This window comes from Acomys minous, assembly GCF_964271855.1.
Source record: "Acomys minous genome assembly, chromosome: 17".
NCBI lineage: Eukaryota > Metazoa > Chordata > Mammalia > Rodentia > Muridae > Acomys > Acomys minous.
Window position 1 is genome coordinate 2,970,237 of NC_140500.1, and position 24,680 is coordinate 2,994,916.

Consider the following 24,680-nt stretch of genomic DNA (forward strand, 5'->3'; position numbering starts at 1 on the left):
CCAATGGAAAACCTTCTTTTTGAGACTGGTGAGATGGTTTGATGACTGCCAAATCTGTTCTCTTTCTCTCTCTCTCTCTCTCTACACACACACACACACACACACACACACACACACACACACACACACACCAAGGACAAAATACATATTGATGTTTCTCACCTTTTGCTCCCTTCTTTTAAAAGAACATGAGACTATATGAAAGCATAGACTCCTAATTCCTGCCACCAACTCCTTATGACTTTGTTTTTGTTTTTTGGTTTGTTTGTTTGTTTGTTTTTCAAGACAGGGTTTCTCTGTGTAGCCTTGACTGTCCTGGACTCCCTTTGTAGACCAGGCTGGCCTCGAACTCACAGCGATCCTCCTGCTTCTGCCTCCCGAGTGCTGGGATTAAAGGCCACCACACCTGGCTCAGCTCCTTATGTCTTTACATTTTAAAGCTGATGCTCGTGAAGGGCTCACCTTTGGGACAAGGCATCCACGCCAAGCTGTCTTAGCCTCCTAGGGAAGCTTCACAGCTCCTGTTACCCCTTCTTATTGGACTCTCTATTATTTCAAAGTTCAAAACGCCCACCCAGACTCAACAGTGACTTAGCAGGTTCAAGCACTTAAAAGTCCCCTCTTTGGGGCCAAATTTCACAGAACACCTCACTCAGCAGCTGCTGGTTGCACTCCTTGGCAGTTGAAGGTGCCCTGGGACTCTTGCATCTTAGCTGACCATCTCACAGTCAAGGGTGCACTGAGTTCGCCAAGGGGACGAAGTCAGGCACTGAGGTCAGCCTCTGCAACCCCACCCCCTCCCCCACATTTCCAAAAAAAAACCTTTGGCTCAGATCAAGTAAAGGTGTGTGAGTGTGTTAACACATGCTTGCGTGCGCACTCACATGAGAAGCATTCCCCTTCCCTGGACCTCAGAGGAGGAATGTCCCAGGATAACAGAGGTGGCTCCCTGAGTGACTGGTGTACAAGTCCAGACGTAAAGTGACCTAGAGTGTCAACTCAGCTTTGAAGAAGAGGCCAGGAAGCAACTGTCCCAGGCACAAGACTCCTGTCCTCCTTTGCAGAAGTAGGAACAGGGCCCACTCTCTGTTGGCCCAGGGTGCAAAGTCAATCTCTTCCCCTCATGCAAGGGACACTTAGCGGTAACGTCTGGAAACAGGCATTTTCCTCAAATCCCAAGAAAAGGCCTAAAGGACCTGCATGCTCTTGCTTCATGTCCCACGAGGAAGCAGAGCCTCACTTTTCTCCAGTCTGCCCTCTATCCCCCAAGGCCCTGCCCCCGTTCCCCCCTCCCCCAGCGCCCCCTCCCACGTGCTCGCCCAGCTGACGGCTGTCTGAGTCCCCCACTGGCTCCTCCCCTTCCTCCAACCTCAGCCTCAGTGTCTCTGCACGCCAGCTTAATCTTCCTTTCTACAGGACGTCCTCTTATTTTATGACATTGAACCTGAGTATTTGGGACTATAAACCTCAACGCCCACCCCACAGACACCCATGTCCTCCAGCTAGACCCGCCCCAATGGTCCTAGAACCTCCAAAAACCCCACCACCAATCTGAGGGCCAAAATATTCTAACACATGGGACCACAGGAGACATTTCACTGCCAAACCATCACACCTAAGGCAGTGTTCTCCTCCACACTGTCTAAATGCCCCTCAACTCGAAGTCCCTCCTACTCTTTAACGCCTGTCAGCTGGTTTCTTGCTCTGCCTCTTGACCTAGGGTGTGGGCTAGGGCTGAACCTCACCTTAATAGTTTGTTTACAAAAAACAGAAAGTCCTTGGGTTAAACGTGTGTGTGTGTTAGGGCTGAACAGGTTTTTACAGTTCACATCTCGGGCGGCACAGTTGACCAGGTTCAGTTCCCGGCACCCACATCAGGTGGCTCACAACTGCCTATAGCTCCAGCTCCACAGAGTCTGATGCCCTCTTCTGGACATTGAGGGAACAGCACTCATGGCCAGAGTCACAATTAAATTAACACAAAAGCAAGGAGTCGTGTGTTCTTACTTTCCTGGAATGAAAGGTGAAGCATGTCAGGGCTCCGGGAGGCACCGTTATGGCACAGCACACCGGCCAGGCTGACCTCTGCTCGGGACTCGAGGACTCCAAGAAGAGACAGGGGCTGCAGACTGAGCAGGGAACCTTAGGATCCATGCCCGGCCCACCAGCAGCCTCGCACAGATCCATGCCCCGCCCACCAGCAGCCTCGCACAGATCCATGCCCCGCCCACCAGCAGCCTCGCACAGATGCATGCCCCGCCCACCAGCAGCCTCCACAGATCCCCCCCCCCCCAGCTCTGCTCATCACACAACAGAAACTGATCAAGAAACAACTTTATTTGAAGGCGTTGCCTTCCGTACACCAGAGAGACAACATGAATACAGTGCTGTGGTTCACGGGTGTCAGACACAAACACTGCTATGGTTCTGTGACAGTGTTGATGTGTGTGTTTATGCCACACTCCAAACTTACAGAGCATAACTCGATTATCCTTTTCCGTAAGAACACCCACTGGGTAGGAAACCCTGCAGGACAGTGAAGTGCGCCACTCTGAAGTGATGGCACACGAGTCACATTTTCCTTCGCTTTGCCAGCGACAGTGGAAAGCGGAAAGCACCAACAAGCTCTACGGAAGCGCGGAGCACCCTGGGCTCTTCTGAATGAACCCCCTTTTACATTTCACGAGCTTCCTGTAGTAATGGGTGGACATGGCTATGTCAAACTGGCAACGGGCCGCCACCACGTGTTCCCCGTTGTGTTCACAGAAGAAAGTGACAAACGTGCACACTAACCCGTCAACAGTCATCAGCCAGGCAAACTCAGCAATGTCAGCAGACAAAAGCGTCCCAGGGCGCCCCGCTGAGCTCCTTCACGGGAATGTTTAAAGGCACAGGCGTAAATGGGCCAGCGCCGCGTGCTGCTGCGTGCTCCAAATCTTCACCCGCTGCCTCCCTTTGCCTTCATTAGAACCATCTGTGGGGCTACAGTGCCGAGTGAATTCTAAATAAAACAGATTCCACATCATTTTTTGTGTTTTCACAAACTGCAAAGTGCGAGGATTGTAAAAAGTAGTTAACTTTTAAAAATGCACACAGTAAAACAACAACAACTGAAACACAGGATGCGACGTTCAGGCTTAAGGACAGACTGGCTCCCGGGGGGTGTTACTAAATCAGGAGGCAGCAGGCAGATTGCGCCAAGACACAAGAGGGCACCAGACTGAGCCAAGGGTGCCTGACTAACGTGGGCATCTTTGACAACACCTTGGTGGAAATGAGAGTACATAGTCACGGGGACAGTGGCTTGGTCGGTGTCCCCAGGTTAAGCACGGTCTCACACTGACACTCAAGTGTTTCTGGTCACCAGGGATCGAAGCTGATGCAGCTCACTGCTTCCAGAGATCATGACTCCCTTCACGCCCGCCGACTTGTCTCTGAAGCAGGGCGGGACTGGTACTCAGGTCACTCAGGTAGGCTGGCAGCAATGTCAGGTGGCACAGAAGGACTGGCACGCACCTCAGAGTCTCCATTGCAAGGCACCTTCAACACTTTCCCTTTGCAGCGTGGACCCCCCAGGTCAGCAGTGTCCGGCCCCCTCCCCACCCCCACTAAACACCTTCATCAGGACATCAGGGACCTTCTATTTACCTCTTTGGCCGAACAGGCTTGTTAATTTTATCTGGAAATCTGAAGGCGACGCCCCTAGTGCCCTATAAACAACTTTTATTAAAAGGAAACCTTTCCCTCTGTCCTCCCATGATAGAGACGCAGTACCTTCACCCCCACTCGGCCCTAAGGCATTTGGAATTGCTTGGGTTCTTGGCTTTAGAAACAAAACAGAAAACAGCAGGGCCAAAGTCTCTTTGGTTTCACACTTAATCTTAAGCGTCTTGAGATCCTTGCTGGCCTCCCGGACTTCTGGGTTCGTTGACTCGATGTCTTAGCTCAGACTGCTGACGTTATGGATTCTCAGTCATCTCGGAGCCTCTGCAGCGCTGAGGGGAGCAACCCCTTGAGGCTGGAGTCAGGGAAGCAGACGCTTCCACTCACGCTACGTGGTGACGCGCCTGATTCTGGCAGGCAGGCACACCGTGGGAATCAGCACCCCTGAGAAGCATCTTGGGGGGCAGGGGTGGCGTCACGTAAGGAGCTGCCTGAGGAAGACTTTCAGAGGAACTCTGCCATCCTTGCTGCGGTCTCCAACCGGTACCAGCAGGCGGCAGGAATAAACGCGGAGTGCCCTCAAAATGCCCATGCAGGGAAAGGGCGCAGGCAGACAGATGTCACAGAATCCATCCAGGCCCAGCCACAGCTGGCAGCAAGAACAGCAGACCTCTCCGTGCTGCACGGGGCAGCGTGTCAAGCCTGGGGGGTAAGAGCTTTGTGGGCGACAGTGTACTTCATTTGGTCTGAGGATCAAGTTGCTGGCATTAGGAAATACATGCAAAGACGCTGTCAGGAAGAGAACCCGTTGACTGGTAGACACAACTGTACTTTAAGATGTGGTTTTTCACAAGACAACTACACATCTTTGTCCATCACTAATTCAACTGCTGGCTGGGTCTCCTCTGAATATTCGGGACTAGACTGCATGAAATGAAGACCCACAACACAAACATAAATTAGATTTTTAAAGTGCAGCAATGAAATTATAGACTTCCCAAAAAGTCAATTCTATAGTGAATATAAATTAAATCTGTTATATAAGTACCATTTTTGGGGTGAAGATTTCAGCTCAGAGTTTCTGTCTTTTGAAAAGAACTCAGCAAAACAGCTTTAAAAATAATAAATAAAGGCAGGAATGGTGGCGAAGAGACCTACAGTCTCAGCACTCAGAGGCTGAGAGGGGAAGAAGAATCCCAAGTGTTGTGTTATCCTGGATTGTAAGGCAATACCCTGTCTGAGAAAGAGAGAGGGAGAAAGAGAGAGGGAGAGGGAGAGAGAGAGAGAGAGAGAGAGAGAGAGAGAGAGAGAGAGAGAAACAGACTTAGTGTTTGAAAACAGATGTGGCTTGGAACTGGCCTGCAAGCTTCCAACAGTGTTATAAGCAGGCTCCTGATTGGATAGCTACTGGTAGATTTGGCGACAAGGCATTAAGAACTGTCACCATGTCCCAAATAAAGACTAACAGAACTTCTAAATAGTTGTGCAAATAAGTTTTATAACTAGGCTCTGTGGTTATATTAGAGGCATGGCTATAAAGAAACCCTGAAGTGACTCCTTCATGACACTGAAGACCTCCTGGGGTCATCTCCCCCTCTTCCATGACCAGCCACAGTGAGAGCGGCCGCCCTAGGAATCACTCTGCCTGTCGTTTTCCTATTTCATAAATACGCAAGGCAGCTGTCCTTGAAAGGGCTCTGCCCGCCGCCCAGGGCTGGTGCAGAGATGGAGTCGGTTCCCTTAGCTGACTCCACTATGAGAGCAAACACGACCCAGCTGTAGCAAACGCTCTGCAATCAGGAATCCCTCGAGTGAGGGCCTTGTGCTGTTGGTGTAAGTGCTGGAGACTAAGCCTCAGGCCTCTCGTGAACGCTAAGTGGGCCCTTGAGTTTCTTAAGAGACACCGAACTATGATTGGCAGGGCCTTCTGCTCACTGTGAACTGACTTGGCGAAACTTCTCCAGCTATTCACTGCTGTTGGCATGAAAACCGTAAGAAATGCCAGCGCAGGTCGCTGCAGGCCTGCAAAGAACATCCCCCTGCTGTCTAGCACACGTGAGCTGTAGCCACCCTCCCCTTAAAAAGGCAAAATCCGGCTGCACGTCTGAGGATCCGCCTAAGTTAGGAGGGACCCTCGTCTAAATGTGCAAAGGGTTTCCTTTTGTTTCAAATCTTGAAACAAGAACTAAGTCAGATACATTCAATAAACGTAACTCCTAGTTTTCCTTATGCACCCTCATTCAGAACTCAATCTGTAAGACGTTTATAGCAATCTTCCAAAAACAAAGACCTCACAGTGCAGCTTCGGTGACCCACGGAGACCTGCCACGTACAACGTAAGAGGTTAACTAGTCCACTTACACCTCCCTTACACAGAAAGCAGCGGAGACTGCTCCTGTCTGCGTGTTTTGAACAACTGGCTGTTTATGTGGATTCTCTGTCTCCGTGGCTTGTGGGCCCCAAGGACAGCTATGAGTGCAGCCAACACAACATCAGGAACTTACTTAAAACATTAAGAGATTTTTCTTTAAGGTAACTTAATTGTGCACAAACTTTACAAATGATAATGTGATTTCTAAATGTCAAAAGGTTGGAAACACCTGTTAGGACTCCTGAAAACAAATATATGATAAAAATGCCTGACCAGAGGCTGGAAGGTAAGGAGGTGGAACCTGACATTTGTCAATAAACTGATCACAAAAAGAAAAGTCCCCAGCCAGGCACACCTGCAATCCCAGCACATGGGAGACAGAGGCAGGCAGATCTCTATGAGTTCGAGGCCAGCCTGGTCTGTAAGGCAAGTCCAGGACAGCCAAGGCTACACAGAGAGACCCTGTCTCGAAAAACCAAAACAACAAGAGCAAAAAATACCCCAGGAAAGTCCCCTGCTAATGACATCGCAGGTGGCCTAAGAAAAGGTGTACTAAAGTCATCTTTACCAGACTAGCATGTGGCCCTGGGTTCCGTCTGAGCAGGGAAAACAGAACAGAACCGTCACCTCTGTCACGTCAGCTGCTGGCCCTGGCCTTACAAAGCAGGCCCCAGCCGTCACTTTTCAATGCTGGATTTCAGTTATTGGCCCGAGACTGTTTGGTTTGGGTGAATACTCATCAGGACATTTGTTCCCGTCACGTAAAGAACCACCTAGAAGGAATAATGTTGGTCTCTTTACCCCAGGTTTTCAAGTAATCAGTTCAAGAAAGCTTATTTACAGCTGAGCCGCCTACACACATGACCGACATTAGCCCACTCCGTCCCATCAGGGGTCAGTTCTGAAAGGCTGCCTTTGGTTCCCTGGAGCCAGGCTGTTCTTTGAAGCACGTTGCTAGGGTGAGTCAGGTCTCTGCAGTGTTGGGTAGGTAGAGAGAGGAGATCAACAGGTTGTGTCCGAAGGCCGGAAAGCGCCGGAAGGCTTCCCAGCTGTCCGCGAAGATGTTGTACTTGAGGAACACCCGGTGCTCCAGGCTGGTGGACAGGGTGACGTCCCGGCTCATGATGTAGATGCCGTCGTTGTGCAGCGCGCACGTCAAGTTCAGGCCCGACTTGGACGTGTTCTCCTTCAGGTAGAGCCACTGCCGGGTGACCGTGTTGTAGGACTGCACGGTGAGCATGTCCTCGCTCTGGCTGCTCTTGCGGTTGGGCCCCAGTTGGTGGAGACACCCGCCCACGATGTATATGGTCTCCTCCACGGACACCATCTGCTGCTTGCGGATGTGGACGTCACAGGTCTCAAACAGCGTCCAGAGGTCCGAAGACGGGCAGTACTGCAGGATGTTCATGTTGCGATCTGAAACACAGAGAGAGGTGATTGTGACGGCGCCCGGGCGCTGGGGAGGCATCTTCCTCCGCAGACATCACGCAGCCGGCGGCGGCGGCCGACGCTCACACTGAAAGGCAGGCAAGGGGTGGAGAAATGGTTTCCAAGCAGGTAGGCTCTCCTCCGCTACCTTTCTCTCGGATACCCGCCTCTCCGTGGTCCCTCAGAGCCACAGAGCCAGAAGCCAGATGTGGTGGCTCATGCCTATAAGCCCAGCACTAGGGAAGCCCTCGCAGGAGGGGGGACCATGGGTTTGACCGCAGCCTGGGAAGAGGCAGCTTGGACTTCACTGTGGCTTGTGTGCTTTAGATGGTATGGCTACGCTGAGATGCTGGACCTCAGAGCAAGGCCACATCTCTGAGGGAAGAGACAACTCTCAGCAAGCCCTGGCTGCAGCCTGCCTCAGGGTGCCCTCACGCCACAGTAGCAGATGTTATGCTTTAATGAGCAGCTCAGGCCATCAGAGGTTTGAGTTCCAGGGGCCGATGCTGCCTTACACAAAATGGAAAGCCCAGGTTGTAAAACAGTATTCCTCACCCAAATGATGGGACATCCCCCTGGGAAATCCAGATGAGGCCCCAGACAAGAGTTCTACTTGACCAGGCTTGAACCGACAGGATTCCCAGCACTGAAAAGTGCTGCCTGCTGGGCAGAGGGGGCGGGGGTTGGGGATGGGGGGGCCGGGGAGCACTGCATGACCCTCAGAACACCTCACGGGACACTGCTGCCTGCAACCCACTGTGCCACAAGCTCAGCATACAACAGCAATATAGCCTCTCAGCTAAAGAGCTGACAGACCCTAAAAACCATGAGGAAACCCAACAGCCGCTGGCAAAAGCAGGGTTTCCAGGGTCAGGAGACACAGGCAGGCCAGCTCCTGCAGACGTGCCTCCCAACTGTAGGAGACAGGCCAAACGCCCCACCTCTGGCCTCTGGTCCCATTGATGGAAGCCAGGACCAGGCGAAAGCCTTCTCTGTTGTTTTTAAATAATAGCTACTTTCTTTGAGGGAAAGTATAGTCTCTCTTAAACAAAACAAAAGCAAAGGAAAAAAAAAAGCCTGTCTTACTTGGGAGGCCAAGCAAGAAGGGTTCAAGGTCAAGGCTAGCCTGTGCTACAGAGTGAGTTCAAAGCCAGCCCAGGCAGCTTTGTGAGAGTCTGCCTCAAAGCAAACATGAAAAGATGGCTAAGTGTGTAGAGCACTTGCTGAAGACTTGGTGAGGTTCCCAACACTGAAAATGAGAAAAACAGAAAATAATGCTGGGAGGATCAGCATACATGGCTTCGTTTTTCTCTTTTCAAATTGAGTTTTGTTTTGTTTTGTTTTGTTTGTTTGTTTGTTTTTCAAGACAGGGTTCAAACTGATTCTTAAAACATTTTCTTCTTTAGGAAAACATAAATGTCCCTTGCCACAGCAACAAAAAACAAAAATTAAAGTTATTAGCAACCCCCCAAAAATGAAGATCCTGTTTGTTATTTGTAAACAAACAACAAAACCTATCAATAGAGGAAACAGCTCAAGGTCAGGAGCCAGCCCAACAGCAGCGGGCAACCGACAGGCCCATAGCAATGAACCCTCCTACAGCAACAGACTAGCCTACAATAATGGGTCCACAACAATGAACCCTCAGGCGTCCACAAGAGAGTGACCCTCAGTCAGCAATGGACCAGACCCTCTCATAGTAACAAGCCCGCCCACAGCAGCAGACACGCCCACAGCAATGGTGGAACAACTCCCACCCCACTCACCGGCAGCTCTGTGGAAAGATCTGCAGTCAGGCCTCCCTCGTATGATTGTGCACAGCTTTAACCAAAGCACTCAGAGGCTGAGCAGGCAGGACTGCAAACGGAAGGCGAGGGGAGGGGTGGCAGATAGACCCTAACAAACTCCTGAGCCAAATCTGCTTCCAAGCTAGCAAGGCGCGGGGAGACCAGGTCCTTAGCGTATGCTGGTCCCTGTACCTGCAAGCTTTCCACCCCTAGAACACCGCCTTCTTTCCGGTCCTCATGATGTATCTACTTAGAGACTGGATATTGAAGGTCACCCAGGAAGACAGCCATGGGCGGGGTGTGGTTGGTTAATTTATGAAAGACACGCGGCTGGGTCACCAGGGAGCTCCTGTACGGCTCTCTCCCCCACTTCCCTTGCCCCCTTCGCTGAGCACTGGCTTAGGCAGTCTTATCATTTAAAACAGATTCCTCTGCCCTTGAGGGTTACTAGGGTTTCCTACTGAATTTCTGCTGTTGTTTTTGTTGCTTGTTTGTTTGTTTGTTTGTTTGTTTTTTAGATGGGGTCTCATTCTTTATCCTGCGTTCACTTGACCTGGAACTTACTATGTAGCTCAGGATGGCCCTGAGCAATCCTCCTGCCTTTAATGTATTAAAAAAATAAAATGGAAGAAATAAGATGCCAGGCAACAGATATTAGATTATATGAGGTTTATTATATGAGCATGGGGAGAGAAGGAAGGGGGGAGGAGTACCCCAGAGAGAGACAGAGATAGAGGAAGAGAGGGGAGGGGCAGAGGGAGGGGAAAGCCACGCCCCCATGGCAGGCAGGCAGCCTGGAGCAGAATCCTAACCCTGCCTCAGCCCTCCAACTGATAAGATGACAGGGACAGGCTACCTGCCACCCCCACTTCTCTACTGCCTGGCAAAGAACTAAAATAATCAAAATCTCGCTGGACGGTGGCACACCTTTAATCCCAGCACTCGGGAGGCAGAGGCAGGTGGATCGCTGTGAGTTGGAGGCCAGCCTGGTCTACAAAGCAAGTCCAGGACAGCCAAGGCTACACAGAGAAACCCTGTCTCGAAAAACCAAAATAAAAAATAAAATAAAATAATCAAAATCTGTTATAAAAGTCCTGAACCAGGCAGATGCGCGTCTCTAATCCCAGCAGAGGTGGGTGGATCTTTATGAATTGGGCTGCATAACAGAGCTCCTGTGTCCCCACAAAAACAGACAAAAAGTCATGAGTCACTATTCACTGAACCTTAAAAGTCTCTTTTAAGAAGTCAGCAGGATGAGATTCCAACTTAAGTCCCGGGTTTGCTTTGTTTCCCCCATAACAATTAGGAAGAGCTTTTTAAAATGGGAACTAGGGGAAGTGCTGGGAAAGCCAGGCTGGAGGAGAGCAGGGCCGCCCTCTCAGCTCAGAACACAAACACCCAGCCAGCCCACCTCTGACCGCACACCATGGCCTCTGGCACAGGGAATCCAGGGCGGACATCATCCTGGGTGGCCCAAGGGAGGAAGGCACAGTAGTGGTAGCTTCTGAAGATCAAAACACACAAGAAGGGTTTTCCAGGTCAAATCTACAGCCCATTTGCTAGGCCAAGGTCATGGAAAAGTCAGGAAATCTACCAGAACAGTGCCACCGGCAGGTCCTGCACGGGGGAGAAGCTGGGGCACACGCGTGTGTCATGTCAGGTGCATTCTGTATCACTGGCTGAGGCATGGTGGCCCACACTGGAATCCCAGGAGGCTCTCTCTTCTCCTAGGCTGGCCCTCTACCTCCACCTCCCCAGGGCACCGTCACACCCATGTCTGGGTCACCTGTTTGAATACTATCCAAGGGTCTGTCGTTTACAGAGTTGCATGTGGTCACTTGTAGCCCCAGAGCCTCCCTCCTACAGGGGTCAGCCATGGCTAGAGAGCTCCGTCTGCCCCATTATGTCATGAAGTAGCATGCCCTTGCTGCGGCACATCAAACGTGACACCAGCACCTGCAGGTCCAGGGGCTCCTCTCCTTCACCTGTGGGCTCTGCACACGAGATGCACCAAACAGCTGAGAGACGGCTCAGTGGCAGCCTTCTCAAGGGAGGGGAACAGGAAGACAGGTGCAGCTCTTTCCCACATCAGCATCATCCCCGTCACATGGACCATGATGCTCTCTGCCCGGACGCCTGGGATCTCCCGTCTGCGTGCAGCAGCACTAAGCCTGGGGCAGTCTTAGTTCCACACCACTCCCATAATATGCCCAGCACACAGAGAGAAGAGCGCGTGCACACGTTAGAACATGCTGCACAGGCATTAACATCCCGTCTAGAGAGTTCACTTGTGTTCACAGGCTTCCACCCGCAGGACATAGGCACAGGGGCCAGAGCTGGGCTTCAGGGTCTCTGTCTGGTAGAGCGAAGGCCAGACTTAGTTCTGGCATGCCACTGGTGAGTGGGCCCAACTCTGAGGAGAAGAGGGTCCTTAGTTTATGCTCTAACGTGGCCAGGTTCCAAGTGCTGACCACAGGCTGGGTTTCTAGAAGCACAAAGAGCCAGGCGTGCTGGCGCACGCCTCTAATCCCAGCACTCAGGAGGCAGAGGCAGGCAGATCTCTGTGAGTTCAAGGTCAGCCTGGTCTAGAAAGTGAGTACAGGACAGCCAAGGCTAACACAGAGAAGCCTTGTTTCAGAAAAAGAAAAACCTGGAAGCACAAAGAACATTCCTAATCCTACATAATTCCCTTTTCCACTTGGGCAGTGTCCACGCTCGGATGAGGCCGTCCAAGTCCTTCCTGGCATCAGGGCTCAGTTCCTTAAGAAAGGCAAGCACACAGCATCTGGTGCAGACACACACGCAGACACACGGCCTAACCTGGCCAGTCCTGCCACCCCGGCCACCGCAGCTTATGCGAAGGCAACTGACCTCGGGTGGTATATCCGCCAATGACGTATATCTTCCCCTTGCACTCGCACGCAGAGAACTCGGCCAGAGGGTTGGGCAGGGGGGCCACGAAGTTCCACGCATCCTGCTCAGGATTGTAGCACTCCACGTTGGAAACGGCCTGCCCGCCGATGGCGTACAGCTTACAGCTGACGGCCACGAGCTTGAAGTTAGAACTGAAAGACAAACACAAGCCGCTAAGGTCAGCGCTGACTGTGAGGCGGGGAGAGGAGCGCTCCAGCATGGGGCACGAGGACCTGCTCAAGTCGGGACCATCCCGCAGATGTCACTCTGGCACCCACGACTCCGCGTTCTGCTGGTCAGAAACAGGAATCCACAGACATAAGCAACTGCAAACAGGCAGCCCCTGGTGACAAGAACCAATCTTTGGTTGGTTAGTTGGCTTGGTTTTTCGAGACAGGGTTTCTCTGTGTAGCCCTAGCTGTCCTAGACTCGCTTTGTACACCAGGCTGGCCTCAAATTCACAGCGATCCGCCTGCCTCTGCCTCCCTGGGTCCTGGGATTACAGGCGTGCACTACTGCGATCGGCTGACAAGAAACAATCTTGCTCGTGGGCCTGAGGCCGGGAACGGGGCACCTGTTCCACACTAAACTCAATTTTCCTCATCTGAAATTGTCACGCCTGGATCCAGTCTGCAGCTTCAGAGCCAAATGTGTAATTAGCATCCCGCATCTGCACTGGGCATGCGCATACATCCCAGCTTCGACCACACAGTGCGCATCTGCACTGGGCATGCGCATACATCCCCGCTTAGAGCACACATCGTGACAAACCGCCCGAAGAGCAGTCATTACGTTATATTACCTGCGGTCCGAGGTGAATTAAGGACTGAGGGATGTTGAGTGATGTGCAGTTAATGCCATTTTACATACGGGCCCTGAACCGGTCCCCAGTCATATGTACTGCTTTCACGTCACTGTGGTCTCCATATCGGACAGAAACGACTCACAGAACGGCTCTTGGCTCACAGTTTCAGAGGATCTCAGCTTATTGTAGCAGAGAGTGCCTTAAGGGGCAGAACAGCTCGGGCAGGCGGCAGGGGCATGAGACTGTCACACCATAGCGGAGCAGGAGGCAGATAGAAGGAACGAGGCGGCCGCTGGGTGTGGCCTTCAAATCCCACCCTTTGTGACTACAGCCCTGTGAGCTCCATGGGATCTGATGCCCTCTTCTGGCCCCCTCAGTCATGGGCACACACGTGGCATACCATCACACAGACGTACACTGAAATGTATTGTTTGTTTCTTTGTTTGAAGACAGGTTTCTCCATGCACCTTCAGCTGCCCTTGATCTCCTCCCATGGGCCAGGCTGGCCTCCAACCCACAGAGATCCACATGCCTCTGCCTCCCAAGTGCTGGGATCAAAGGTGTGTGCCACCACTGCCGGCCCCACATTTAAATATTTTAAAAATACGTCTTTTAAAAGAGAGAGAGTAAACAAGTACATATGTCAGTAAGTGTGTTGTCATCGGCTTCAAATACTAGCGAAGCCAGGCAAAGTTGGTTGTTTGGAGGATGTGTGCCTCTGCGGAGACACACAACAGGTATGTCCACAAGACAGCCGTGAGCTACAGCGCAAAGCCATGCGCCTATCTGCCTGGCTCAGCCCCAGCTCCTAAGAACCAGCTGGACGGCCCAACCGTTTCAGGCCCTCCTCCCTAAGGACAGGGACTCTCACCCCAGTGGGAACTCAAAAACAAGAGATGCCTCGGCCCAGGCCCGACCTCCAGCCACAGCCCTTGTGTCTAACTCCCACGAGGACTGCTCCAGAAAGAACGGCATCCTGGGAAAATGCAAGCAGCAGCTAAGGAAGTCGAGGCAACAGCAGGAGTGGGAGTAGGGAGCAGTGGGGTATTTTGTTTTCCAAGTGAGAGGGTGAACCCAGCGTTCTTCACCTGGATCCTCAAGGCCATTAAACACAGCCATCCATCCATCCAGACTTTGCCCTGGTGGCAGCAACGGGGCGGGAGGTGGGGGGGTGTCCCAATTCACGTTGCTTACTCTCCTCACTGCCAATGGTCCTTAACATCCAACCATGATGCCCTCTCTGTGTGCAGATCTGCTGAACCAGAGGAAACAACGTTCGTAAACAAGCACTAAATCTTAACCGGCCCAGGCTGGTTTCACTTCCCACAGGTACACAGATAGTAAATTTTGTAATATCAAGACACCGTGTGCGATTCACCCACCGTGCTCATCTGTCTTAAGCAACAGGCAAGACCTCTTTTTCTGGGACTGAACGGACAGGCAGCTAAGCAAACAATCCCATCCCTCCAGCCCCATATGCGCAAGCTCCCGTCAAGAGGAAGCTTTGTTAATGTTGGGTTCGCTGGCTGATGGGCTAGCCACCTGAAAACAAACCAAGGGCTAAATTTAGAGCCACATCACCCAGGGCTCCAACTCCGGGCTTTTCCAGAGAAATCTAAACTCCACTGCTAAACAGCTGTGTGATCTGGGACAGTGACTGATGCTCAGTCGATCTGTGCCTCAGTTTCCCCACTTCTGAAGTAGACAGTCTGCCTGGGGTGGTAGTGGGGGGGTATTCCTCGTGTCTTAAGCCTTGGTTTTGTTTTTAAGATTTTATTTTTGATTCTTTTGTTTTAGGTTTTGTTTTTGTTGTTTTTGGGGTTTCTTTTTTTGCTTTTTCAAGACAGGGTTTCTCTGTGTATCCTTGGCTGTCCAGGAGTCGCTTTATAGACCAGGCTGGCCTTGAACTCACAGCAATCCGCCTGCCTCTGCCTCCCAAGTGCTGAGATTAAAGGTGTGTGTGCATATAGGGGTGTGTACAGATGTGTACAGGTGCCCATGGTGACTGTGACTCTGGGAACTGAGGTCAGGTCCTCGGGAACAGCAGTGTGTGACCTCTACCACCAAACTATCCCTCGGGCCCCTCTTCGTTTTTAAGCTTTATTACATTTATTTATTGTGTCGCCCGGTGGGTATATGCGTACACATGTGCATCTGCATGCATGTGGAGTGCATGTGCTACAGTGTAGAGATGGAGCCAGAGGACAACTTCAGCCACATGACTCAGGTTGTCGGGTCCTGTACCCCCGGAGCCCTCTCTCCAGCCCTGAACCCCAGTTTCTTCTCATTATGGCACACATGGCTTCCAGAAACTCTGCAGTCTGTGCTCCTGTCTAGAGATGCCGGCAGCCCCACCTCCACCTGGTGCACATGTGAGCCGTGAGTTACCTCACAACCATCTCTTCCTCCTCATACTGATCCCTGACACACTATGTTCAGGAAGAAATACAACTGTCATGCCAAATACAACTGTAAAGCCTTCCTCTTGTAGCTTTAAACGGTTCACTTGCAGTAAGTAAAAAGCACGTGAGGAAAACTAGACGTGGCTGCAATTTAGTTTCCACTAAATTGGAAGAAACAAAGCCCCACAGAGCTGTAGCCTGCTGACTACAAAGCATCGGCTCTGCACGCCTGACACCCTGGGTTCAATCCCCAGAGCAGAAGTAAGGGAGCAGTGGGAGAGCTGTGTAAGGGCTGAGGGAGGACAGTCGGTCTCAGAGCTCAAAGCCAGCCTGGATTACAAAGCTCAGGCAGACTGAGCTACACAGCAAGACTCCAACTCAAACACACACCCCTGAAAACGAAGTGATGTGTTCCTGGGCCAGTTGGTGTGCACCTTTAATCCCAGCACTTGGAAGGCAGAGGTGTGGGGGGGGGTGGAATCTCTGTGAGTTCAAGGACAGCGGGATCTACAGAGTAAATTCCAGGCCCCCCCCCAAAAGCTGCACGGAGAAACCCTGCCTCGAAAAACAAAAACTAAGTGATACCCGACCACAGACTACCAACCAGCCACACGAACCACACACAGTGAGGAGGGCGACAGCCTTTCTGTAAAAACAAACTACACTCAGTGGGGAAACGGGGTCACAGAGATCCCGGAGTGTGACAACAAAGTGACCACAATAGCTGACCCGGTAAAGGGCCTGAAGAAACAAGAGCGTGGCAGTGGCTTGCTACAGACAATCCTGCCACTGTGAAGTGCTGCTCTGCCCCAGGCCTGGAAGAAGGTGCACAGGGCCCATCCAGTCCCTCTGTCCTTCCTCGGCTGTAGTGACCTCTGCTGGGGACCAGGACGGAGACAGGAAAACAGACGCACTCTTTGTGGCCCCTACAACCACCTGTGGGAAACCCAGAAAGCAAAAATCAAAAGCAGTTTCAGCTGTTGCCCAGAACTCGGCTGTGGAGGTTAGAACAGGCCTGCTGTTTTCTCTCCTGCCCTGGTGCCCAGCTGTGTGGGCGCCACAGGCGAGGACCAACCCTCTCAGAGTGCTCCCCGTCCAGGCCCCCCTGCCAGCAGACAGCTGGTGGCGAGGCCTCTCCAGCCTTGCCGCATTCTCACACAAACAGGACCTACCCAGCTTCGCCTTCAGAGCAGAAGGCCAGGGCTGAGGAAGACCCGCGGGACAATCTTAGAAACTCAAAAAAACATTCCCAAAGGACTCTGCAGTTCTAACAAGCCCTAACTAAGGTGGGGAGGGGAGGCGATTTTGTGGTCAAACAAGCATTTACATGTCAAGAGACAAATCTGTGTTCAGGCAAAAAAAAAAAAAAAAGAAAGAAAGAAAAAGAAAAAAAAAAGATGGTGTTGTACACCTGAAAAAGGCCTCCAGACTTGTACAGCGTTTTGTTTGAACTACATTTATTTGTGTGTGTGACCATCTACACACAGGCCACGGCACACACGGGAAGGGCAAAGGGCAAACTGCAGGAATTAGTTCTGTCCTTCTGTCATGTAGGTCCCAGGCCTTGAACTCGGTTCACCAGGTTTGGCAGCAGGTGCTTGTAACCAGTCCAGAGCCATCTCGCCAGCCCATACGGTCACCTTCACGCCTGTAACTTTATGCTGTGAAGAGAGATTTCAAAGATTCATGTCTAAGTCTAAGGAGGCAGAACTGAGAGGCAGGTCTTTCTCATCTGGGAAAGGCTTCCACGTACGGGGTATAAAAATCAACACCTATAGCAAACTCAGCTGAAAAGTCAAAACTGTCTCTTAGGAGAAGCCATTTAAACCCAAAGCTTAGGACTCAGGGCTTACACACCCAGCACCACGCCGTCTGCCCTGACAGGTTTCTGCCTCTTTTTAAGATAGAATAAACTGCCAACATTAAAAAGTGAAATACCTCATGTCTGACAGCCCAAACTCCTCAAATCCACTAGGGAATAACCAGTGTGGTCCGGGGGGCGGAGCCCCATGGGTCCCCACAACTCCTACCCACTCTCTATGCACTGACATCACCTGCCTTGCCACTTTAGGGTTCCAGCTTTGAGCCACACTTAAAAAAAAAATAGGCGTAGGAAAAAACCACATTCAATATTGTATAACAGCCAGAGACGCACAGGTCTAGCCGTGTAAAATTGCCAGTATGATAAGCTGGAGCCGGAAAGGTAGCTCAGCAGTTAAGAGCACTGGCGGTGGCCGCGGCCGCAGCGAGAGCCCGGGTTTGATTCCCAGCACCCACGTGGTGGCTCACAACCACCTGTCACTCCAGTTCTAGAGGATCTAGTGCCCTCCTCTGGGATCTGTGGGTACTGCACACACACAGTGCACATACATAGAGGCAGAACATGCACAATTTAATTAAATACACCAGGCTGGAGAGATGGCTTCTGGTTAAGGGCACTGTCTGGTCAGCTTTTCCAGAGGTCTTGAGTTCCATTCCCAGCAACCACATGGTGGCTCACAACCATCTATAATGAGATCTGGTGCCCTCTTCTGGCAGGCATGTGTACATGCAGATAGAGTACTCATATATTAAATAAATAAATAAAACCTTCCCCACCTCACCCCCAGAGACAGGGTTTCTCTGTGCATCCTTGGCTGTCCAGGACTCACTTTTCAGGCCAGGCTGGTCTCAAACTCATAGCGATCCGCCCAACTCTGCCTCCTATAGTGATGGGATTACAGGGGTGCACCACCATGCTCAGCCAACTCAATCTTTTAAAACAGGCAAAAATCATTTGTTTACAAAAATACAGTCAATAAGCATCTGCCAAGAGTGATCTTTGGGTGAGAGGAAACCACACTGAGGCCCCGCCCCACTGCACAGGGTGGGCAGTGCATCTGATCTTGGCAGGAGAGGGGACTGGCCAAATCCACCAGTGTTGATGAGAAAATTACACCAGTATGTCACAGGCAACTGGGCAGCAGCAGCCAAAATATAAAATGTGCACGCATCTTGCTCTGCCCACCCAGAGGTTCCTAGATTTTAACCTGGAACCAACTCACATGTGCCAAAGACAGTCACACACACAGATCAGGATGTAAACAGCACTGTTCCAGGGACAAGCAGATGCCACCAGCCACAGCCCAGGATGCCACATACCATGAACAGGACAGAAGTAGCTGGCTCATACCTGCAATCCCATCACCTGTGTGGCTCACACCTGCAATCACATCACCTGTGTGTGTGGCTCACCCCTTCAATCTCATCATCTGTGTGGCTCACACCTGCAATCCCATCACCTGTGTGTGTGGCTCACACCTGCAATCCCATCACCTGTGTGTGTGGCTCACACCTGCAATCCCATCACCTGTGTGTGTGGCTCACACCTGCAATCCCATCACCTGTAAAAAGCAGGAGGACCTGACTGACAGAGCCAGCTGGGACTACAGAGTGAGACTCTTTCTCAAAACAGCAGCCCAGGGCGCTGGTGTAGGCTTCTGGTCATCCACTCATGAGGTGGAGGCAGAGAGTAAGAAAGACAAGGTCTTCCTCAGATATACAGAGAGTTCAAGGCCAGCCTGGGATACCTGAGACCCTGTCTCAGAAAAAAATTATTAAAATAACAAGACAAGCGGACCAAAAGTTACACCAACAGTATGCATGTTGGCTGGAATGTGGGAAACCGGCTAGTGGGGCCTCCTTGGAGGAAGCAGGTCCCAAGGGAAGGGGGAGGGGCATTTTCCTTCTCTGCCATGAGCTGAAGCATCTGTTCCGCGCGTATGCGCTCTCAGCTGTCACTCTCCACACACCTGCTTTCCCTTACTGTCTCAGCCAGTCACTGCAATGACACAATCAAGGGACATGGGTTGCTTAACACGGTCAGTGTGGCAGGACCTGGACCTACAGAGACGGGCTCCTGTGAGGAACCGAGATGAGCTGACGGTGTGCGGCACTGTCCCACCGTCCGGAGTCCACCCTCTCTGCGTCCGACAGCTACCTCAGGCTCTCGCCGCCATGTCTCTCCACCCGGGAACCTTGCACCAAACCCTCCCTTTCCGAGGCTGCCTCAGGGGCTTGTCACAGTGTAGTTACGGCAGACCCGCTCACTTTACAGTTTCTAAGGCAGACGCCAGAGGCAGGAGCAAGGACAACATGGCCATGCTTAAAGAGAACAGAAAGAACATTTTGAGGAAAACAGACCATGGATCTGTAGCTAAAAAGAGAGACCTGTGAGAGGTCAGGGCTGTGGAGGTAAGGAGCTAAGGAGGACACAGAGTCCACGTGGAAGGAGCTAGAGACAGAACCCAGGACCTTCTGCCCACTCTCAGAGCACCACCTTTGTTGATTCAATTAAAGCTCTTAGTAGTAGTAGTAGTAATAATAATAAGTATTATTATTATTATTTTGTTATTGTTATTATTATTAGCTGTCCTGGCTGTCTTGGACTCTCTTTGTAGACCAGGCTGGCCTCAAACTCACAGAGATCCACCTGCCTTTGCCTCCCCAAATACTGGGATTACAAGCATGCTCCACCTCTACACATTATTTTTAAATAATTCTGATACTAAAAGAAATCCCTGGGGCTGGAGAAAGGGCTCAGAGGTTAAGAACACTGACTGCACGTCCAGAGGTCCTGAGTTCAATTCCCAGCAATCACATGGTGGCTCACAACCATCTACAATGTGATCTGATGCCCTCTTCTGGCCTGCAGGTATATGTGGGCAGAGCACTGTATAGATAATAATAAATAAATAGATCTTTTTAAAAAAAAAGAAATCCCTTTATTATTTTGTTTTTGTTTGCTTTCAGAAAGGGTCGCTGTAGCTCAGGGTAGACTACAGAGCCTCCTGCCTCAGCCTCCTAAGCCCTGTGACCACAGGTGGGCCACTGCTGGGCCCTCGGTATCATCCGGATGACATGGGTTTCATATTACAGAAAGCTGAATGAGAACAGTCAGCCCCCCTGCAGCACCTCCCAAGGGGAGGAGTCATGCACTCATCTCTGCCACTAACACTTCAGCTTGCCAGGACCGTGTGTGTGTGTGTGTGTGTGTGTGTGTGTGTGTGTGTGTGTGTGTGTTGGTGTGTGTGTGTGTGTTGGTGTGTCTGTGCCTGTGAAGGCCACTAGGGGGCATCAGATGCCCCAGAGCAGCAGTGACAGCATCCACTGTGGGTGCTGGGGCTGAACACCCCCAACACTTATGCAAGAGCAGCAAGTGCCCTTAAGCTCTGAGCCATCAGAACAGGGAATGTTTCCACAAATAATGTCTGGCCTAAAGGTCCCTTCATCCTGTGATGGGCCTGAAAGAGACCACAGTGGGACTCGGATGGCATCAGGTGCCCTGGCAAAAAGTGCCTGTCCTCAGCTGGACAGTGGCGCACGCCTTACATACCCAGCACTGGGGAGGCAGAGGCAGGAAGATCCCTGTGAGGCCAGCCTAGTCTACAGAGAGAGTCCAGAACAGCCAGGGCTTTTCAGAGAAACTCTGTTTTAAAAATAATAATAATAATAAAAGAACAACCAACCAAGCCAAGAGCACCTGTCCGAGCCTTAGTTACTCTCCTCTGGCTTCTGGGATGCTGGCAATTGAGTCCAAGGCCTCCGGAGTGCTGGGCTGTGGCTCTCCGGCTGAGACACCTTTACCCCACTCTTTGTTTCTGCTACCTTATCCAGGCCGGCGTGGAACCCGCTCTGTAACCCAGAAAGAATTTTAACGTGGGCCCTGCCTGCTTCAGCCTTCTATCTAAACAGCTGGACAACAGGCCTGCACCACAAACACCTCACTGCCCCCCAGCAGCCAGACCCTACCGTCTTTATTTCCGCCCTTTCTCTTCCTTTACTTACTTTTTTGCTTTCCTTTTCTTAACCTAACTCCTTTCCTTACTTCTCGGCTGGCTGGGGAAGATGGGGGAGGAGGAAGAGAACGCATCTGCCTCTCAGACACAAGCAGAAGGGGACAAAAGTGAACACTACAGGCTGAAGGATACAATCTGACAACCACTGACTCGGTAGACACTGTTACATTTGAACATATAAGTAAGGCGGGGCTTGTGCACTGCAGAAAGCCACTGAGGGAGTGCACACCTTCAATCCCAGCACTCTGAGGGCTGGAAGGCAGCAGGATCACTTAGGAGTTCAAGACCAACCCGAGGATCACACCGAGAACGAGAAGACTACCGAGAGAGTACACCGGAAGGGCACGTATACAGGCTATATGCAAATGCTACAGCCACAAGGGCCTCAGACGTATCTGAGGCACCCCTGGTAAACAACAGACTCTGAGGGCAAGGGCGCACCCTCTCTGTAGTGACAGCTTCAGTCTCGAGTTTTGGGTCAAAGCTGATTGCTGTCTGGGGAGTAAATAAGAAACAAAAGAAGGCGAATAGAAAGGAAAAGAGAAGGGCAATTGTACGTCATCCTAGGAAGCGTGTGCCAAAGCGTAGAAGGATTCAAAGTCACTGACAGCAGCTACGAAAATTCCCCAAGCCAGAGTTACCAGTTACTGCCAGTGTCCGTATAATTCGGGTCAGGCCAGGAAGAAAAGAGAAGAAACAAACAGCAGTCACCTCTCGCCAATAGCCTTCTCTGCAAGCAGAGCAAGCAGTCTTACCTGGGACCCACACCTGTAAGAAGACCACTGGACTAGCTCACCCGGCAAGCCCCGGGGTCACCTGGGAACTCTGCCCGTGGCAACAGGCCAGCAGCAGTCAGCGAGATGCCATCGCCTCTGGCCAGCCAACACCAGGGCAATGAATGAAGGGCGCAGGCCCCGCTTGCACTTACCGCTTCTGGTTCATGGAGGCCACCTGCAGCCACTCGTTGGTGGTGGGGTTGTAGGAGTGTGCGGCCGAGATCTCCTGGCTGGTGATCCTGTACCCACCCACGATGAAGAGGTAGTTGTCCAAGATGGCTGAGCCGTAGCCCCTGACGTTCACCAGGTCCGGGGGCAGGTTGTTGGCCAGCGGGAACCAGCGCTCCGTGGTCTCCTCGTACCTAAGCATGGACGGGGGTTCCCCCTGATATGGATGCGGGGCCAGAGGTCCCCCGAGGAAGTCCCCCAGGGCCACCAGGACCGGGGTCCCGTGCATGCGGGCCTCCCTCAGTTGCTTCTTCAGGCTGCAGTCCCCCGGGGTCTGCGGCGGCGACACCAATAGCGGGAACTGCGGCTGGCACAGCACCTGGTGGAAGCGCAGCGCCATGAAGCGCAAGCAGGCATCCTGCAGGTCGGGCAGCCCGTACACCTGCGCCAGGCGGTACAGCTCCAGGCAGTTGCCCAGGCGCACATGCGACAGCAGCAGCCGCAGCAGCGCCGTGACCTGCAGGAAGGACGCGGCCTCCACCAGCTCCGCCAGCAAGCTAGCCTCGGCCAGCTCGTCCTCGCCCAGGCCCCAGCCCTCGCCGGCGTTGATGAAGTCCAGGACCAGGCGCAGGCCGGGCGCGCTCAGGCCGCGCAGCTGCTGCACCTCGGGGCCCGCCTCGGGCCGCACGGCCTCGCGCATGCCGGAGCGGTAGAGCGCGCGGAAGTAGTCGCTCTGTTCGATCAGCTTGCTCTTGCTCACCGGGTAGCAGCGGCCTTCCAGGCGGATCTGCACCATCTCCTCGGCCGACATGGCTGGGCCGCTGCGCCCGCCGCCCGGCCGCGCAGGCTCCTCCCCCGGGCGCACAGCCTCCGCCGAGCCCGGCCTGCGCCCGCGCTTCCTTCCGCCGCCGCCGCCGCGGCCCTGGGGCTCAGCCCCGCCGGTGCGTCACGCGCCCCGCGAGTGGAAGGCCTCGCCGTGTCCTTTCTCCACGTGTCTGCGTGGGCTCGTGCGCGCGAGGGCAGGTGCCAGGGAGCCAAAGGCGCCAGATCCCGAGTTCCGGGCGGTTGTGAGCCGCCCTACGCGGAAAGCTAGCTCCTGTCGTCCGCTGCAGCGGCGTGCACTCTGACCCACTGCGCATTTCCTCCCCGCACAGAGTTTAAAGTTTTTGACAATTGGTTAGGAAGCAAACGCGTCAGTTCGCGGCGCCCTCCCCCCACCCACAAGTCACTGTAGTTTTTCTCCTGGTATTTCCCGCAGTCCCACCGGCCCTGAGTGAGTTTTCCTGGACCACCCCGCACTGTGAGGCTTCGGACTGGCCGGGCGGTTTAAGAGTTCTTGGGCTAAGGAGTTTATTAAACAAGTTATTTACTCCATGGACAAGACAGACAGGGAGGGCAATGGCATGGTGGGGGCCCCAACACCCCCCAGCAGCAGAGACCGAGCAGCGTGTCTGAAGAGAGCCTGCCTCAGAGTGAGCACCCGAAGGGGCGGGTGGATGGATGGAGAGGACACCTCTGAGAAGTTAGACCCCAGGTACTCTCACACCCACCCCCATCATCCCACCATAGCCGTTAGGAGAGAAAGTCTTCCCGACTTCCCTGGTGGGATGCTTATTGGAAGACTGGATCCCAAGGGCCGTGGCTGCGGTGACGTGTGTGTCTGTCAGCCATTGTAATACAATCAAGGGTAAGGACCTAGAAGACGCTCTAGCGGGCCCAGCCTTCCAAGGGGAAGGGACACGACAGACACATGGCATGGGGCTTGGTATACTGTGTCACTTTTTTGGATTCTCTGAAAAATTTGGCATACTACCCTGTGACTGACAGGCCCCCAAAGACTTCCTGTCGTCATCTGTCACTCTCAGTGTTTGGGGTTTGAGGAGGGGTGCAGGTGAGGGACCAAGGATTTAGCAGACTCTGTGGCAAGGCAAAGTGCCACATCTACCATTAGATATTAGGCTGGGGGCTCCTGGGAGCGCCGACTTCAAAGAGGCCAGTCCTGGATCTGTCGTCTCTGCCTCCATCAGCAACAGGGCAGGATTCATGGGTCACCAGAAGAACAGGCTCTTAGTCTCTGGCTCTTTAGAATCCTGGCCAGTGGAAGCTTTTGTTTCCAGACCATAGAGATGCCTTCAACTGGTATTCTCTTGCCTTTTAAAAACAAACCAAAAAGCCAACCTTTGAGACTGACTCTCATTAGGGAGTCAGTTCAGCTACGGTCACATTACCATGGTGAGAGCAGCTGGACTGGACCTGACCTGTGATCTGACAATACTGGGCACCGGTCCCACAAGGTTTTTGGCCTCTGATAACACAACGGGACATCTTAAAAGACCCAATAATTTTTGTAAGCCACACAGAGTATTCTAGAAAGCTGGACATAAAGACAAACACATAAGAACACTCCTGCATTACAAAGCAGCTGCACTCTGATTTCAAGGCTCCATGACTGCATTGCCTAATGCCATCATATCGACTGGATTTAACTGTCATGGATCAATACATAGCAATAACTTGTGCTCAAAGGCCT

At 52.3% G+C, this 24,680-nt stretch overlaps 1 protein-coding gene across 2 annotated transcripts; it reads right to left on the reverse strand.

Moving 5' to 3' along the window:
- Positions 1-2,317: 2,317 nt before the first annotated feature.
- On the reverse strand, positions 2,318-23,255 carry KLHL42 (kelch like family member 42). 2 transcript variants are annotated; one of them, XM_084765958.1, is made up of 4 exons: positions 22,911-22,989; positions 22,135-22,344; positions 12,121-12,314; positions 2,318-7,450 (listed from the first exon to the last, which is right to left on the reverse strand). In XM_084765958.1, the coding sequence occupies exons 2-4, from the start codon at positions 22,146-22,148 to the stop codon at positions 6,999-7,001; spliced, it is 660 nt and encodes a 219-aa protein (XP_084622084.1). In that variant the 5' UTR covers positions 22,149-22,344; positions 22,911-22,989; the 3' UTR covers positions 2,318-6,998. The 2 variants fall into 2 exon arrangements, with proteins under 2 accessions (XP_084622084.1, XP_084622083.1); XM_084765957.1 differs by having other exon boundaries at positions 22,135-23,255.
- Between the last annotated feature and the right edge of the window lie 1,425 nt (positions 23,256-24,680).

What these genes read in the sequence shown, in the direction of transcription:
- KLHL42 (XM_084765957.1), bottom strand. Translation starts at nt 22,961, where the DNA reads ATGTCGGCCGAGGAGATGGTGCAGATCCGCCTGGAAGGCCGCTGCTAC. An exon ending in GCCTCCATGAACCAGAAGCG is followed by an intron (nt 12,315 to 22,134) that starts GTAAGTGCAAGC and finishes TTTGTCTTTCAG; the next exon opens with TTCTAACTTCAAGCTCGTGG. An exon ending in TGGCGGATATACCACCCGAG is followed by an intron (nt 7,451 to 12,120) that starts GTCAGTTGCCTT and finishes TCTGTGTTTCAG; the next exon opens with ATCGCAACATGAACATCCTG.